We start from the raw sequence: 15,650 nt of genomic DNA, 5'->3' as shown, positions 1-15,650 counted from the left end.
GGCAGCAGGATGCGGGGTCCCCCATGGGAGCAGCTCCCCCGGACCCAGTGAGCGGCGTTACCTGGGTCGGGTGCAGGTCCCCGGCTCCCGCAGCTCCCGCCTGCGCCGGCCCCTGGGCACAGGGACAAGCGGCAGCTCCTGCTTTTTATAGCAGCCCCGGCCCGGATCCAGCCCCCTCCCTCCTCCCGGGTATTTTTACCTTCCCCCGGAGCAGCTTTGACCCTGTCCATAAACTGCTTTTGCTTTTGCTCTCTGTGGTGCCGGAGCTCGGACCCCTCCTGCTGAGCTCATCCCTTCCGGCCCCGGACGTGGGGCTGTCGTGCTTTAAACCCAGTCAGGTAACTCGTTCACTCACTCCCAGTGAGTGGTGCCGAGCTGACAACAATCCAGGTCCGTGTCCTCCCCGCACCGGGGCTCTCCCCTTCCCCGCTCCCGGAGGAACGGGAGGAGGATCGAAAGAGTGCAACTCCTACGGGTTGAGACAAGAACAGTCCAGCAACAAATCACCACCGCTACTATCAGCTAAAACAATGATAAGGGAAAATAACAAGGGAAGAGAATACGATACCACCGGCCAAGAAACGAGTCCGTGTCCTTCCGGGTAACTCCCAGTCACCCCTCACTCCGGCCATGACGTGCTGTGGTATGGAATACCTCCCCGGCTAGCCCGGGTCAGGCGCCCCGTCTCTGCTTCCTCCCGGCTTCCCCTCCTCCCGGGCAGTGTGTGAGCCTCACAGAGTCCTTGGTCAGGGTAAACATCACTTAGCAACAACCCAAAACATCGGCATCACCAGCACTGCTCCCAGGCTGGAAGTCAAAACACAGCACTGCACCAGCTACCACGAAGGAAAAACATGACTGCTACTGCCGAACCCAGGACAGGGGCTTGCACTGACCCCCAGCACCGCGCTGCTGAGCACGGGGCTGGTTGTGACGGGGCGGCCTGGAGCAGGCGCTGGCCTTGGAAAGGGCATTCCAGGAGGGTCCGGCCTGGCTGGAGGGGGACAGGGGGCAGGAGGAAGGGCAGGGATGGGGACATCCTCTTCCATCCCCGCTGCAGACGGAGAGGCTCCAGGCCAAGGAAAAGGTCCCATTGCGGTGCTTGGGGACACAGGGATCAGGCTGAGGGGACAAATCCCAGGGGAGCTTGGAGCCCACCTGCAGAGGTCACAACCGGCTCCAGTGGAAGGGGTCCCTGCCCGTGGCAGGGTTGGAGCTGGAGGAGCTTTAAGGTCCCTTGATCCCGAACCAGGCTGGTCCCCATGGTTCTGCCATTCATGCCTCTTGTCTGGGGCCCTGAGCATGGTCTCCAGCCCGCCCATGGCTGGGCACTGGGGGTGAGCCTGGACCCTCTGTGCTCCATGGGCTCATCCTGACCCCCTGTGCCAGCTCCTCTTCCGCTCTGCGGCTCTTCCCTTCCACACCAGGATCCGGCAGGCTGGGATGGGTCGAGGTTTGTGTGCGTGCCTGAAGCTTCTGAGACGGTCTCTGCATCCCACCCCAGTGCTAAGTGTAGTAAATCGTGGGATCCCAGCCTCGTTTGGGTTGGAAGGGACCTTGAAGCTCCTCTACCCCAACCCCACCTTCCCGGGGAGCAGCTTGCTCCAAGCCCCTGTGTCCACATGGGGCTGGGGGCTGCCGAGCTGATGCCGCAGCAGGAGGTTGGACCCGGATGATCTCCAGGTGCTTCCCAGCCCACCCCGCACCCTGGCTGTAGGGTTCCCTGCTCCGCAGGAGGGGAACCACAGCGCAGGAGCCGCCGTCCCCATGGGCTGGAGGGGGAGCTGCGGGGCCCGGCTGGGTCTGGGCGAGGAAAGGAGCCTTCCCTCTCTCTGCTGCTGGGGTGCGAGGGCCCCGCAAAGCCTCGGAGCCGCCGTTCCCATGGGATGGGGGGCACCGGGACCCATTCAGCCGCGCTGAAGGAGCACGGAGCGGTCCCGCACTGCGAGCGGACCCGGCGCCGCCAGCACGGGCTCAGCCCCGCGGCGGCCTCAGCTCCCCCCCGGCCCCATGGGCCGGGAGCCGCTCCGCGCCGTGCCCGCCTCCCCTCGCAGCCCCCGGGCAGTGGAAGCGCAGACGCTGCTGCCCTTGACGGGCTGTGCCAGGCTCAGGGCCAGGCGGGCCTTGGCATCCCTGCATCCCCCCATGGAGCCCCTGCGTCCTCCCTGTCCCTACTCCACATCCCATCCATTCCCTTCCTCAGCTTACGATGTACAAGGAGCTCCCTGCTCGCCCCTGCAGGGCTCCTGCCCCCTTTGCCTGGTTTCTTCACCATGGGCATGCGCCGGGCTTGGCCTTGGAGGAGCCAACGAGGGATGGGACAAGAGGAACCGGCCTCAAGCTGCCCCAGGGCAGGTTTAGATGGAGCTGAGGAACAATTCCTGCCCCAGAGGGTGCTCAGGCATTGGAACAGGCTGCCCAGGGCAGGGCTGCAGGCACCGGCCCTGCAAGGGTTCACACCCCGTGGGGACGAGGCAGGGGCCGCAGGCACCTCCTGGTGCACACAGAGGGGAGGGGGGGCACGGACACAGGGGCTGGGCTCGTGTCACAGGGAAACCGATGGAGAAGGAGGAAAAGGACAGATCCGAGCCAGGGGCTTCCTCCAAAAGGCACCGTCCCCATCGTCCCCCCCCGACCCACGGCACAGCTCTGTGGGGGTTAATGGGGCACCCCCACAGCGGAGGGACGGCCCCCGCCGCACCGGTAAAGAGCATCAGCAGCATCACCTCCAGGACAAGCCGCGGTGACGGCCGGAGGTGACTGCGCCCTGCCGGGCACCAGGAGCCCTTCCATCGGCCAGGCCCGGTCTCCAGGAGGTGCTGCCGGCCAGGGCCATGGGTCAGGGATGCTGCCCGGAGGCTGCCCGGCCCAGTGGGTCCCGCTGGCTCCTTTCTAATGGTCCCCGTGGGTGCCAGCGACACAGAGCAGCAGCCTGGAAGGCAGTGAAGACACAGAGCCCCGGGGGACGTGGTTCTGGGGCTCAGGTGTGCTCCGGTCGCTCCTCCATGTCAGACCTTGGCCATGGGTGCCATGGTTTAGTGCGAGGTGTCCCTGCCCACGGCAGGGGGTTGGAACCGGGTGATCCTAATGTCCTTCCCAACCCAAAGCACTCCATGATTTATGACCTTGGAAGGGCGGATCTGGCGCAGAAGGGGGGTTACAAGAGCAGGGCCATGGGCAGGCTCTGGTTTTGTGCAGCGTGGGACGTGCTTTGGGAGGCCAGGTCTGCTGCAGGCTGCTGGGGCCTCCGGTGCGCCTGCAGTGCGGGGAGCAAGCGAGGAATCGGAGGTGGGTGCACGTCTGCGGGGCTGCGGTACCGCCGGCACCACGGAACCACGCTGGGATGGCTCCGGTGACTGCAGTGTTGCAGTGAAGGTCATCGGCTCCTCAGGAAAAGCAGGCTTGGCCCCGTGCTCACCAGCAGGGGAGGGCTGCTCGGAAATGGGGTGCTCCAGGGCAGCCGCGGATGCAGCCATCATGGGAGGGTCGAGTTTGAGGTCCCCGGGGCAGTGAGCAGAGCGTGCAGCAAGCTCAGTGCTCTGGCCCATGGGATGTAGCCCTAGAGGGCAGGGGGCCCGGGGCTCTTGGTTGATATTCAGGGGTCACCTGCTGCAAGCTCAGGGGTTCATTCCTCAAGTACCAGCTCCTCCAAGGCCAAGCCCGGTGCATGCCCATGCGGAAGGAACCAGGCAAGGGGGGCAGGAGGCCTGCATGATGAGCAGGGAGCTCCTTGTACGTCGTAAGCTGAAGGAAGGAATTGATGGGATGTTGTAAGGGACAGGGAGGATGCAGGGGCTTCATGAGGGGATGCAGGGATGCCAAGGCCCGCTTGGGACTGAGCCTGGCAAAGCACATCAAGGACAGCAAGAAGGGCTTCTGCAAGCACATCGGTAGCAACGTGTGTGATGCTGCTGCTGGATCCAGGGGTGCCCCGGAAGCAGGAGCCACAGAGAAGGTGGAATTCGCCTCAGGCTTTACCGCTGAGAGCAGCCCTCGGGAGCCCCACACCTTGGGGGTCGGAGATGGGGCTGGAGAAAGGAAGATTTGCCCCTGCTCACAGAGATGAGTTCCGGACGGGCCAGGCAGAATGAGCACCCGGAAACCCATGGGCCAGACAGAGCTGAGAGCAAAGGCAAGGGGGGCTGCGGCCACCACCAAGGGTCTGTTCCTGCCCCACGCTGTCACCAGGGTCTGCACCTGCCCCACGGTGTCACCAGGTTCTGTTCCTGCCCCACGGTGTCACCAGGGTCTGCACCTGCCCCACGGTGTCACCAGGGTCTGTTCCTGCCCCACGGTGTCACCAGGTCCTGTTCCTGCCCCACGCTGTCACCAGGGTCTGTTCCTGCCCCACGGTGTCACCAGGGTCTGCACCTGCCCCACGCTGTCACCAGGGTCTGTTCCTGCCCCACGGTGTCACCAGGTTCTGTTCCTGCCCCACGGTGTCACCAGGGTCTGCACCTGCCCCACGGTGTCACCAGGGTCTGTTCCTGCCCCACGGTGTCACCAGGTCCTGTTCCTGCCCCACGCTGTCACCAGGGTCTGTTCCTGCCCCACGGTGTCACCAGGGTCTGCACCTGCCCCACGCTGTCACCAGGGTCTGTTCCTGCCCCACGGTGTCACCAGGTTCTGTTCCTGCCCCAAGCTGTCAGCAGGGGCTGTTCCTGCCCCCCGGCTCATGGCCAGGCCCCCCCATTGGCGCTGCCGGGGGTCCCGCACAGCGTCCATTGCCCGGGGCTCCACCGGCGAGGAGGAGCTCCCTGCTCGGTTCCGGGGAGCTCGGGGCCCTGCCAGGGTCTCCGCTTGTCCTTGCCCCCCCCGCCGGGAGAACCGCACGGAGCCGGCCGGTTCCGGGGGAGGAGCTCCCGGCGCTGCCGGGCGCCCCCTCGGGCTCCGGGCTCTGCACTCCCCGCACCTGCAGCTCCCGTTGTCCCTCCGGAGCGAGGCTCTGCCGCAAGCCCAGCCAGGGGGCAAGGGGGCTCCTACGGTGGATGCAGGAGCCGAACCCTTTGGCTGTCGCCGCGGAACGGGCGCCAGGAGCACCACGAAAGGGCCTCGTCTGGATTCATCTTTGCCCGTCCGGGCAGACGCCTGGTGCCCGGCGGGAAGCCGTGGAGCGGGGCATGCAGGGGGGCAGGAGGCCGGTTCCCGCAGCATCAGCTCCCTCCCTCGTGGGGCTCGTTGTGAGCTCCCTTCAGGGCCTCTCCTCCCCTTGGAGCCGTGATTGACTCCCGGCTGTCTCCGGTCACCCGCCTCCCCCTGATGATTTAACCCGTTCCAGCAGCTGGGCCAGTGTGGCTGTAACTGAGCGCATCCCATGGGGGGCCTGGGCCCTGCGTGTCCCCCACCCCGTGCTCACCCCCAGCCCACATCAGCCACTGCCGGTGCCAGCCCAGGAACCCCCATGGATAGGCAGAAGCAGGACACTCGCCCCAGGGTTCTATTTCCAGTCTGTCGGGTTTCTCAGGTGCAGGGTACAGTGGGGATGCAGTGGGGATGCAGTATGGGTGCAGTGGGGGTGCAATGGGGATGCAGTATGGGTACAGTGGGGGTGCAATGGGGATGCAGTGGGGATGCAGTATGGGTACAGTGGTGGGGATAGTGGGGATGCAGTGGGGGGATGCAGTATGGGTGCAATGGGGATGCAGTGGGGATGCAGTATGGGTACAGTGGGGGGATGCAGTGGGGATGCAGTGGGGATGCAGTGGGGATGGGGGTACAGTGGGGATGCATGCAGTGGGATGCAGTATGGATACAGTGGGGATGCAATGGGGATGCAGTGGGGATGCAGTATGGGTACAGTGGGGATGCAATGGGGATGCAGTGGGGATGCAGTGGGGATGCAATGGGGATGCAGTGGGGATGCAGTATGGGTACAGTGGGGATGCAATGGGGATGCAGTGGGGATGCAATGGGGATGCAGTGGGGATGCAGTATGGGTACAGTGGGGATGCAATGGGGATGCAGTGGGGATGCAATGGGGATGCAGTGGGGATGCAGTATGGGTGCAGTGGGGATGCAATGGGGATGCAGTGGGGATGCAGTGGGGATGCAGGGGTACAGTGGGGATGCAATGGGGATGCAGTGGGGATGCAGTATGGGTATAGATGCAGGGGATGCAGGGGGACAGTATGGGTACAGTGGAGATGCAATGGGGATGCAGTGGGGATGCAGTATGGGTACAGTGGGGATGCAATGGGGATGCAGTGGGGATGCAATGGGGATGCAGTGGGGATGCAGTATGGGTGCAGTGGGGATGCAATGGGGATGCAGTGGGGATGCAGTATGGGTACAGTGGGGATGCAATGGGGATGCAGTGGGGATGCAGTATGGGTGCAGTGGTGTGCAATGCAGGTGCAACAAGGATGCAGTGGGGATGCACTGTGGGTGCAATGGGGTGCAATAGCATGCAGTGGGAGCGTAATGTGGTGCAATGGGGCTGCAGTGGGGGTGCAATGGGGATGCAGCCACCCGGGGGTCTGGGAGCCCTCCTGCCTGCAGCAGGCACTGGTTGGGGTCCCACTGTTGGGCTCCTCCTGCCCAGCACCGGTGAAGCTCTCACCCTGCACCTTCATAGGAGACACGGGGGGGTGCTCAGCACCATCCGCCCTCATGGCGCACCCAGAGCCGGCCCCACCGGTGGGGAGCCGTGGTCGGGGGTGCACCGGGGCGCTGGGTCCCTCAGGCAGCCTTGCCCAGCACCAGCAGGCTCATGAGCAGCACCATGAGGAAGAAGACCCACATGAAGAACCGGTCCAGCACCTTGGCCACCCTCTTCCACTCCCCGCTGCGGCGCTGCGCGGCGCGGTGCCGGCGGAAGCACCCCGCGATGTAGGCGACGTGGTCCAGGACGGCGCGGTGGTGGCAGAGGCAGCGCTGCCGGGGGCACGGCCCGGGGCTGGCCCCCAGCTCCCCGCGAGCATCCCCCGGGCCCGGAGCCCGCCGCGGGCCCCGGCAGCCGCCCCCCAGCCCGCAGAGCCGCGCCAGGTGCCGCAGGATGAGGCGCTGAGCCCAGCGCGGCACCGGGCGAGCCCCCGGCCCGCAGTGGTGAACGTTCATGATGAGGATGGTGAGCGCCGTGGAGGCCGCGATCATGGTCATGGTGGCGATGTAGTACTTGCCTGCGGGGAAACGGGGCGGGGCAGGGATGGAGGCGGCGTTCACACCCCATGGGGCCGAGGCCTCAGTGCCATGGGGCAGTGGCGGCCTTGGCAGGGCGGGGAGCGGTTGCACTGCGGGAGCTCGAGCAGCTTTTCCAACCTGGCCCAGTCCATGGCTCTATGGTTCCATGAGGTGAGGCCACAGTGAGGGGCTGACACCTGCACCCCCATCACAGAGCCATAGGATTGTGGAATGACAGAGCCCCAGCCTGGTTTGGGCTGAAGGGACCCTAAAGCTCCTCCAGCTCCAGCCCCTGCCCCGGGCAGGGACCCCTTCCATAGAGCAGCTTGCTCCAAGCCCCTGTGTCCAACCTGGCCTTGAGCACTGCCAGGGATGGGGCAGCCACAGCTTCTCTGGGCACCCTGTGCCAGCGCCTCAGCACCCTCCCAGGGAAGAGCTTCTGCCTAAGAGCTCAGCTCAGTCTCCCCTTGGGCAGGTTAAAGCCATTCCCCTTGGCCTGGCCCTACATCCCTTGTCCCAAGCCCCTCTCCAGCTTTCCTGCAGCCCCTTCAGGCACTGGAGCTGCTCTCAGGTCTCCCCTTCAGGAGCCTTCTCTTCTCCAGGCTGCCCCAGCCCAGCTCTCTCAGCCTGGCTCCAGAGCAGAGCTGCTCCAGCCCTCGCAGCAGCTCCATGGCCTCACCCCAACAGCTCCAGGTCCCTCTGGTGTTGAGGACACCAGAACCGCACCGCAACCCCCCCCCCGCCGCCGCCCTTTCCACTGCCGTGGGATGGTGCCGGGCGCTCACCGATGAGCGGGACGCTCTCCGATGGGGGCATGCTCTCCGCCACCAGGAGCTGGAACACGGTGAGCGCCAGCAGCACCGTCACCCCCAGCGACACCTTCTCGCCCGAGTCTGCGGGCAGGTAGAAGCTGAGCGGGGCCAGGAAGGAGACCATGAGGCAGGGCAGGAGCAGGTTGAAGACGTAGAAGGAGGCGCGGCGGCGCAGCAGGAGGGTGTAGGTGACGTCGGGGTAGGGCTCGGAGCAGCAGCCGTAGGTGACCACGTTCCTCGTGGCCGGCATCCCCAGCACCTCCCACTCCACGTTCTCCACGAAGTCCGTCAGGTCGCCGGCATCCAGCCGGTTCCGGAGGTCGATCTGGTTCCCGTTGTAGGTCCAGGAGCCGAAGGTGAGGCGGCAGCGCTGCCCGTCGAAGGGGAAGTAGGAGACGTCCACCTTGCAGGAGCTCTTGGTGATGGCGGGCGCGTCCCACAGGATGAGCCCGTCCGAGCGCAGCACCACGTTGGTCTCCATCGAGCCGCCGAAGCGGTCGTCGGCGCTGGGGGGACGGACGTGGGGCCCCAAGTGGGGCTCGGATCCTCCTCAGTGCAGTGTCCCAGCCCCACATCACCCCCAGCGCGGGGTTCGGTGCCAGCCCCCGGTTGCGGTGACCGCCTCCCTCCATCACCCACCCCAGACCCCCCTGCTCCCACCCCACAACAGCCCCAGGGTTGGTGACACCCATCAGCCTCCCCAGCCCCATTCTGAGCCCCCCGGCTCCAGGAGCAGTGAAGGGGGGGCCCCGTGACCCACTTGTTGTAGAGGATGATGTCCGGCCGCCACACGTAGCTGCTGGGGATGCGGATGCTGTCGATGCCGCCATAGGCATCCTTGTCCCACGTGAGGTGAGCGTCCAGCCAGGCCTGGCGCACCCACAGGTACGAGGTGAGGACCTGGTTCCTCTCGTCCTGTGGGGGGCACAGGGCTGGGCACAGGGGATGGCCCCCGTTGTCACCCACAACCCCCCTCAGCACCCAGCCTGGTCGGTGCCTTCTGCAACAGTCATGGGGTCATGGGATGCTTTGGGATGAAGGGAGCTTAAAGCTCCTCCAGGGAGGGCAGGGACCCCTTCCATAGAGCAGCTTGCTCCAAGCCCCTGTGTCCAACCTGGCCTTAGGCTGGCTGGGACCCCGGGGTTGTGCTGCTCTGGGGGCACTGGGGAGCTCTGAGCTGGCTCCAAGGGGTCCCTGCGCTGGGCACTGGTGAGGCCGCACCGCGGATCCCGTGCTCAGCTCTGGCCCCCTCACTGCAAGAGGCATTGAGGGGCTGGAGCGGGGCCAGGGCAGGGCAGCGGAGCTGGAGCAGGGCCTGGAGCCCAAGCGTGATGGGGAAGGGCTGAGGGAGCTGGGGGGTTCAGTGCGGAGCAGGGGAGGCGCCGGCGGTGCCGTGGCCCCGCGCCTCTCACCATGTCGATGATCTGGGACAGGGTGACCTGGAGGGTGACGTTGAGCGCCCGCTCCGTGTCCTCCACGGGCCGCAGGGCGCTGGAGTAGTTGGCGAAGAGGTCGTGGAGCAGCTTCTGGGCGACCCTGCCCGGGGCCCCGCGGCCGCCTGCGGGGATGCACAGCGGGGATGGAGCGGCCGCGGGCGCCGCCGGCCCCAGGGACCACCGGGACCCGGGGCCAGCCCGAGCCCCTCGCACCCCCCCCGGCCCCCCTTGTGCTGGGGGGGGGCAGCGCCCTCGCTTACCCGGGGCCAGGAGGCAGGCGGCGAGGCAGAGCGCGAGCAGCGGCCGCTCCATCCCGAGCGCGGGGGGACACGGGCGCTGCTGCCGGTGACGTCAGGCACGGAGGGGGGAGCCGCGGGGCGATGGGGGGGACCCCGGTCCCTCTGTGGGGCCCGCAGGGGCTGCGACGGCGCCGGGGCTGGAGCGCTCTGGCGCTGCCTGCGCCGGGAGGTCCCGGGGGGACCGGGAGCGCTCGCCCCCGCCGCAGGGCAGCACCGCCGCGGGCAGCTCGGGACCGGGACCGGGACCGGGACCCGGTGACAAGGAGCGCGCAGGGGGGAGCTGGATCCTCCCGCCCGGGGCTTCTGCAGCCCCAGGCCGCAGCCTCGGGGGCTGGAAACCGGCGCCTTGGGGCCCCTGGTGCGGGGAAGGGGCCGCTTCCCGCGGTCCTGGCGCAGGGGCAGCTGGAAACGGGAATTCGGGGCTCAAAGGGAGACGCTGGGGCGCTGGAAGCCACCGAGGCAGCAGCGGTGGGGAGAGCCGAGGGGGGATGCTGCGCGCCTGGGCTGGAGGGAGCGCAGCGCACGGCGAGGGGCGCCCGGTCCTCCGGCCGCAGGGAAGGAGCGAGGGAAGGGAAAAGGGGTGATTCCCATCTGTGGGAGCAGCGCTCCAGGGTACGGGATGGGACCCAGGGGGTGCAGCACAAGCGGCAGCGCGGTCCCTGCCGCGGCGGTGCCGGAGCATCCCCCGGGCGCCAGCCCTGCCCTGGCTCCGCTCCCACCCGGCTCCCGGCGGCAGATGCCGAGCACCGGGATCGGTTTTAAGGCCGGAGGCTCGGTTTCCAGGCAGTGAATTATTCATCCCCGGGCCCGGCGGGAGCCGCTGCACCGGAGGGACAGGGCTGCGGTAACGGCAGGAGGCAAAGGCAGCAGCACCGGGCTCCCAGCACCGGGCTCCCAGCACCGGCAGAGCCCAGCCCAGAGCCTCCTCCTCAGTACAGGATCCCAGAGCAGTTCGGGTTGAAGGGACTTAAACTGGGGCTGCCCCATCCCTGGCAGTGCTCAAGGCCAGGTTGGACACAGGGGCTTGGAGCAAGCTGCTCTATGGAAGGGGTCCCTGCCCGTGGCAGGGGTTGGGAATGGAGGAGCTTTGAGGTTCCTTCATCCTAAAGGACTCCATGATCACACCCTAATTCCTGCTGCTCCTCCCGGCTCCAACACTGAAACGGGCTGGAAAAGCAAAGGAAACGGTGGGAATTCTATAAACATTTTATTTATTGTTTTCAAAAAGACAGGAAAATAATCTAGAGCATTTATTTATAATTCTTCAATAAAAACCTTTACATAACCCTCATGCACGAAGACCTCCGGAGCCAGGGGAGAGCTCCAGGCAGTGGAAGCTGCTGCTCCCCACAGGAGGTGCTGCAGCCACCCCGACACGGGAGCGGACCCGGGAGCAGGCCCTGGAGGAGCTGCTTTTCCTTCTTGCAAGAGTTAAGTGGGGTTCAGGACACAGCAGGAGCAGGGACAGCGCACACCGGAGCACGGGATGGGCTTGTGCCGATGGTGGCTCCACTCGGTGACACCAGCTCTGGCCCCGCAGGCAGTCGGAGCCTCGGAGGGCCTGGGGCAGAACGGGCTCTGTCCCAGCAGCAGCCTGAAGGTGGTGATGGGGAGAAGCCTCACAGAGCTCACGCCAGCTCCCTGCTCGGGAGCCAGGGAGGCAGCTGGGGGATGGATGAACTTGTTCCAGCCTCCCCCTTCACATGAGGATGCAGAAGACAGTTCTGAGTGAGGTTTCTTCTCCCCTCACCCCCCAGCAGCAACCCCCTAACCCAAAACCCTGCCTCAAGCTCAGCCATGGCCAGTGCTGAAGGTTCGTGGATTTCCCCAGCGCAGCCCCACCACGGGAAACTGCCCCAGAGCTGCTTCCCATGCTCTGCGCTGCCCCAGGACTGGCCAGAGGATGAAGCCACCGCCGTGCCCCCTCCGCAGGGACAACGAGGCTCAGCAGGGAGCGCTCCCGGTGCCAGGAGCGTGGTGTGCGGCTGGGGAGCAGCCTGCGAGGGGCGCCCGGCCCCAGCGCGCCCCGGGGACAAAGACTGCTGCGTTACCCAGGGCTAAAGCTGTTGGAGACCTTTATGGACAAAACCTGCGCCGAGGGGAAGGGGAACGAGTGGTACAAAACGAGTGTCCGGGGGGGGGCTCAGTGCGTGCCGACCGTCAGCTCCCGCAGGTAGGACTGCGTGAGGCTGCGCAGCTCCTCCAAGGCGTAGTCCTCGGGCATGGGCAGGCGGCCGATGTGTGGGGCCAGCAGGCGCAGGGGCACGCGCTGCAGCTCGGCCGCGGGCTCACACACGGGCTCCGGGGCGTGCTGCAGCCCCAGCACCACGCGCAGCAGGTTGGCGATGCGCTTGGCCATGTCTGCAACGGGAGGAGAGGAGAGGAGCTGCCATGGGCTCCAGGTGCCAGCAGCGACACCTCCACCCAGGCAGAGCTCCTCCAAGGGGAACAGGGCCTCATTCCTCAGAATCAGGGAATGGTTTGGGTTGGAAGGGACCTTAAAGCTCCCCCAGCTCCAACCCCTGCCCCGGGCAGGGACCCCTTCCATAGAGCAGCTTGCTCCAAGCCCCTGTGTCCAACCTGGCCTTGAGCACTGCCAGGGATGGGGCAGCCACAGCTTCTCTGGGCACCCTGTGCCAGCGCCTCAGCACCCTCCCAGGGAAGAGCTTCTGCCTAAGAGCTCAGCTCAGTCTCCCCTCGGGCAGGTTCAAGCCATTCCCCTTGGCCTGGCCCTACATCCCTTGTCCCAAGCCCCTCTCCAGGTTTCCTGCAGCCCCTTCAGGCACTGGAGCTGCTCTCAGGTCTCCCCTTCAGGAGCCTTCTCTCCTCCAGGCTGCCCCAGCCCAGCTCTCTCAGCCTGGCTCCAGGGCAGAGCTGCTCCAGCCCTCGCAGCAGCTCCGTGCCCTCCTCTGGACTCCCTGTACCCCTTGTGCTGTTGCCCCAGAGCTGAAGGCAATGCAGGGGTGGGGGGGTCTCACTGTACCTGACTGAGCCAGGCGGTCCTTGGCACTGTGGCACTGGATCTGCTCTATCCTGTTGCACAGCGATGTCACTTTGGTGTGTAACCTCTCCAGCTCATAGGTGGAACAATCCAGCTGAAAAGCAAGCACAAGAGTCAGGCTCTGAGTCAGCCAAAGCCCCTCAAGCAGCAACACTGAGCACACTCGGGCAGATCCATCCAACAGCAGACATAACCTGCGTGAGGGCAACACCTGAAGCTGGGAAATGGGAAGCCTTGAACTGCATGAGGGGACTCACAGGCAGGTTCCCCACGAAGCAGCTAACAGCGAGTGCCATTCCTTTTCACTTACCCCACATCTCCCTACACAGAGCACAGGTGCAGGACAGAGCCACATCTTAGAATCACAGAATGGTTTGAGTTAAAGGGACCTTAAAGCTTGCTCCTGTCCCAACCCCCTGCCACGGGCAGGGACACCTCCCACTGGAGCAGCTTGCTCCAAGCCCCTCTCCAGCTTTCCTGCATCCCCTTCAGGCACTGGAGCTGCTCTCAGGTCTCCCCTTCAGGAGCCTTCTCTTCTCCAGGCTGCCCCAGCCCAGCTCTCTCAGCCTGGCTCCAGAGCAGAGCTGCTCCAGCCCTCGTAGCAGCTCCGTGCCCACCTCTGGCCTCGCTCCAACAGCTCCGGGTCCCTCCGGTGGTGTTGCCCCAGAACTGCCTTAACCAGCACTGAGGGGCAGGAGCAGCAGCGCAGCGAGCAGGGGGCTGGGCTCACACCAAGCGGCACCGCTGCCTCTGTGCCTGCTGCAGGACAAGCCCAGCAGGACCCGGCTGCACTGGGGGCTGCAGCAGCCGGTCCATGCACACACGTCCCTCAGCCCCACAGGACAGCGGGGCTGGGCCAGGGGCAAACACGGCTGCAAACCAGAAGTGAAACCGCTCTGCTCCGCTGCGCCCTCCGTGCCCTCAGGAGGCAGCTGGGGCAGGAGGGGTGTGAGGGGGGAGCAGCCCATGGCCCCAGAGAGGACAACCCCACACCAGCCCTGGCAGGCACCGAGGCCCCGGCTGCTGCCTCCAGCCCAGAGCTGCCCTCTCTCTGCCTCCAGTTCCCCTTCTCCCCCAGCTCTCCCCTTCCTTCCCCTCCTCCTCGGAGCCTTCCTCCCGCCTCCCCTCCTGCACAGCTTCATCTTCCCTTCTCTCACCATTTGCCACCCTGCAGCTGGAACCCGCCTGCACTTCCCCATCTCGGCCCGGTTCCTCAGCACCCTCCTGCCCTCGCACAGAGGCACTTGCGACACCAGCCCCAGCACCGAGGCTTTTGCAAGACCGATTCCTGTCCCGCACCCTCCAGCAGCACTGCTGGAAACTGCACTGAGGGGCTGGGACCAGAGCCTCAGCCCTGCTCGGCTGGAGCAGGAGGAAGGACGGGGGCTCCTGCACGGACTTGGTCCTGGAGATGGTCCCAGGGTTGGTCCTGGAGAACCCGAACCCCTCTGGGCACCCTGAGTGGCTCCGTCTCCCGGTACCCTCTGCTGAGGAGGAGGGAAGGACGGGACAGCACAGGACAGGGTCATGCTCCTCACCCATCCCCTGCTGCCAGGGCCGGCTCCAGGGCGAAGCTCAGAACTGACACAAACAGAGCCCAAATCTGCCCTTGAGCCGCCCTGACCTGCCAGACCCTGTCCTCGAGCAGCACCACGAGCCCCCAGCCTGGCAGCTCAGCACGAGCTGCCCAACTTCTCACTATTCTATGATTCTGTAACTTATGGTCTGGGATTACATAAAGGTTTTACCCCTAAATCACTGCACAAGTAATTTATAGTAACTTGGTTGTCTATGTTACCTTCCACTAGACCATGCTGCTCCAATCCACCCTCTATCTTATTTCAACAGGACCTTCCAGACCTCCCCGTTTTCAGACATGCACCATGTGCTGTTTGAAGGGTGACGCCAACATTAACACTGACAGCGAGGAAAAGGTTATTCTAAAAGCAGAACTCCACAGGAGCTTCCAAACTGAGGGAAGAAACCAATCCAAGTGTTTTCATCTGTTACCTGTTGAATCCTGTCCAGCATCTCAATGACACGGATGTAATCCAGGTAGACCAGTCCTGCCATCTCCCAGTCCTGGATGAGGGCACTGCGTTCTGGAGGGGCAAGATCCTCCAGGAATCCCTTCAGGTACTTGTAGTTCTCATTGATGATAGCATCTGAGGAGAACAAGAGTGTGAGGAATGGAGCAAAAGGGCTTCTTACATGTCAGAAGCAGACAAAGCAAGCAAAGGACAACATTCTCGGGCAGTCTGGTGACTCCCTGACAGCATCAGCCATGGCCAGAAATACTCCATTTACAGCCAGGTATCAGAGAGAGAGCTATTCTGACACAGCCAAGCACTAATGATGAGCACAGCCCTACCCCTTCCTGGTCCTCAGCACCCGAGGATTCTGCCCCTCCTGTGTTTGTGTGCCCTGCTCCAGAGGCAGAATGAAGAGCAGAGCAGACCCACCTGAGGCCAAGTGCCTGACAACCAGCTTGTGACACTGGTTCCAGTGGCCAGCCTTGAACAAGAAGAGGGCTTCCCTATGCTTGTCGCCCTCCATCCGCGCCCGGACTGCCTTCGCCTCGTGAATCCACTGCGGGGGGACGCAGAGCCTCTGCGTCAGGAACGCCTCCTTGGCCCAGGACTCGGGGGTCTCGCTGAGCACGCAGTGCCGGGTCAGCAGCTCCCGCACGGCCCTCTCCCGGATGCTGGGGAGAGACAAAGGTGTCATCCCTACAGCACCCCCGTCACACCAGAGACAGGCTCCAATGGACCGCGCTCAGCGCTAGGGACCTCGCTACGAGAGAGACCTTGAGGTGCTGGAGCGGGGCCAGGGAAGGGAATGGAGCTGGTGCAGGGCCTGGAGCCCAAGTGTGATGGGGAAGGGCTGAGGGACCTGGGGGGTTCAGTGGGGAGAAGAGAAGGCTCAGGGGGACCTGATGGCTGCCTACAAGTGCCTGAGAGGAGGATGGAGCCAGGAGGGGCTG

The 15,650-nt window shown here is 65.0% G+C and overlaps 2 protein-coding genes across 3 annotated transcripts in view; both read right to left on the bottom strand.

The window, feature by feature from the left end:
• Nucleotides 1–6,678: 6,678 nt before the first annotated feature.
• Nucleotides 6,679–9,737, bottom strand: CHRNA10 (cholinergic receptor nicotinic alpha 10 subunit). Its single transcript, XM_057430886.1, has 5 exons — nucleotides 9,628–9,737; nucleotides 9,344–9,489; nucleotides 8,692–8,846; nucleotides 7,905–8,437; nucleotides 6,679–7,118 (listed from the first exon to the last, which is right to left on the bottom strand). The coding sequence occupies exons 1-5, from the start codon at nucleotides 9,677–9,679 to the stop codon at nucleotides 6,679–6,681; spliced, it is 1,326 nt and encodes a 441-aa protein (XP_057286869.1). The 5' UTR covers nucleotides 9,680–9,737.
• A 2,028-nt stretch (nucleotides 9,738–11,765) lies between these two features.
• NUP98 (nucleoporin 98 and 96 precursor) overlaps nucleotides 11,766–15,650 on the bottom strand; it is a 34,368-nt gene continuing 30,483 nt past the window's right edge. For both annotated transcript variants that reach the window (XM_057430885.1, XM_057430884.1), the window contains 4 exons: nucleotides 15,130–15,371; nucleotides 14,678–14,832; nucleotides 12,650–12,761; nucleotides 11,766–12,027 (listed from right to left, as the gene is read on the bottom strand). In XM_057430885.1, the coding sequence (XP_057286868.1) occupies nucleotides 11,810–12,027; nucleotides 12,650–12,761; nucleotides 14,678–14,832; nucleotides 15,130–15,371 (727 nt within the window). In that variant the 3' untranslated portion in view covers nucleotides 11,766–11,809. The remainder of the gene's footprint in view (nucleotides 12,028–12,649; nucleotides 12,762–14,677; nucleotides 14,833–15,129; nucleotides 15,372–15,650) is intronic.

This window comes from Pezoporus wallicus, unplaced genomic scaffold (genome assembly GCF_028554395.1).
Source record: "Pezoporus wallicus isolate ANWC-B61680 ecotype Strahan unplaced genomic scaffold, APGP_CSIRO_Pwel_v1 contig_8523, whole genome shotgun sequence".
NCBI lineage: Eukaryota > Metazoa > Chordata > Aves > Psittaciformes > Psittacidae > Pezoporus > Pezoporus wallicus.
This window is presented reverse-complemented; position numbering and strand designations above follow the sequence as displayed.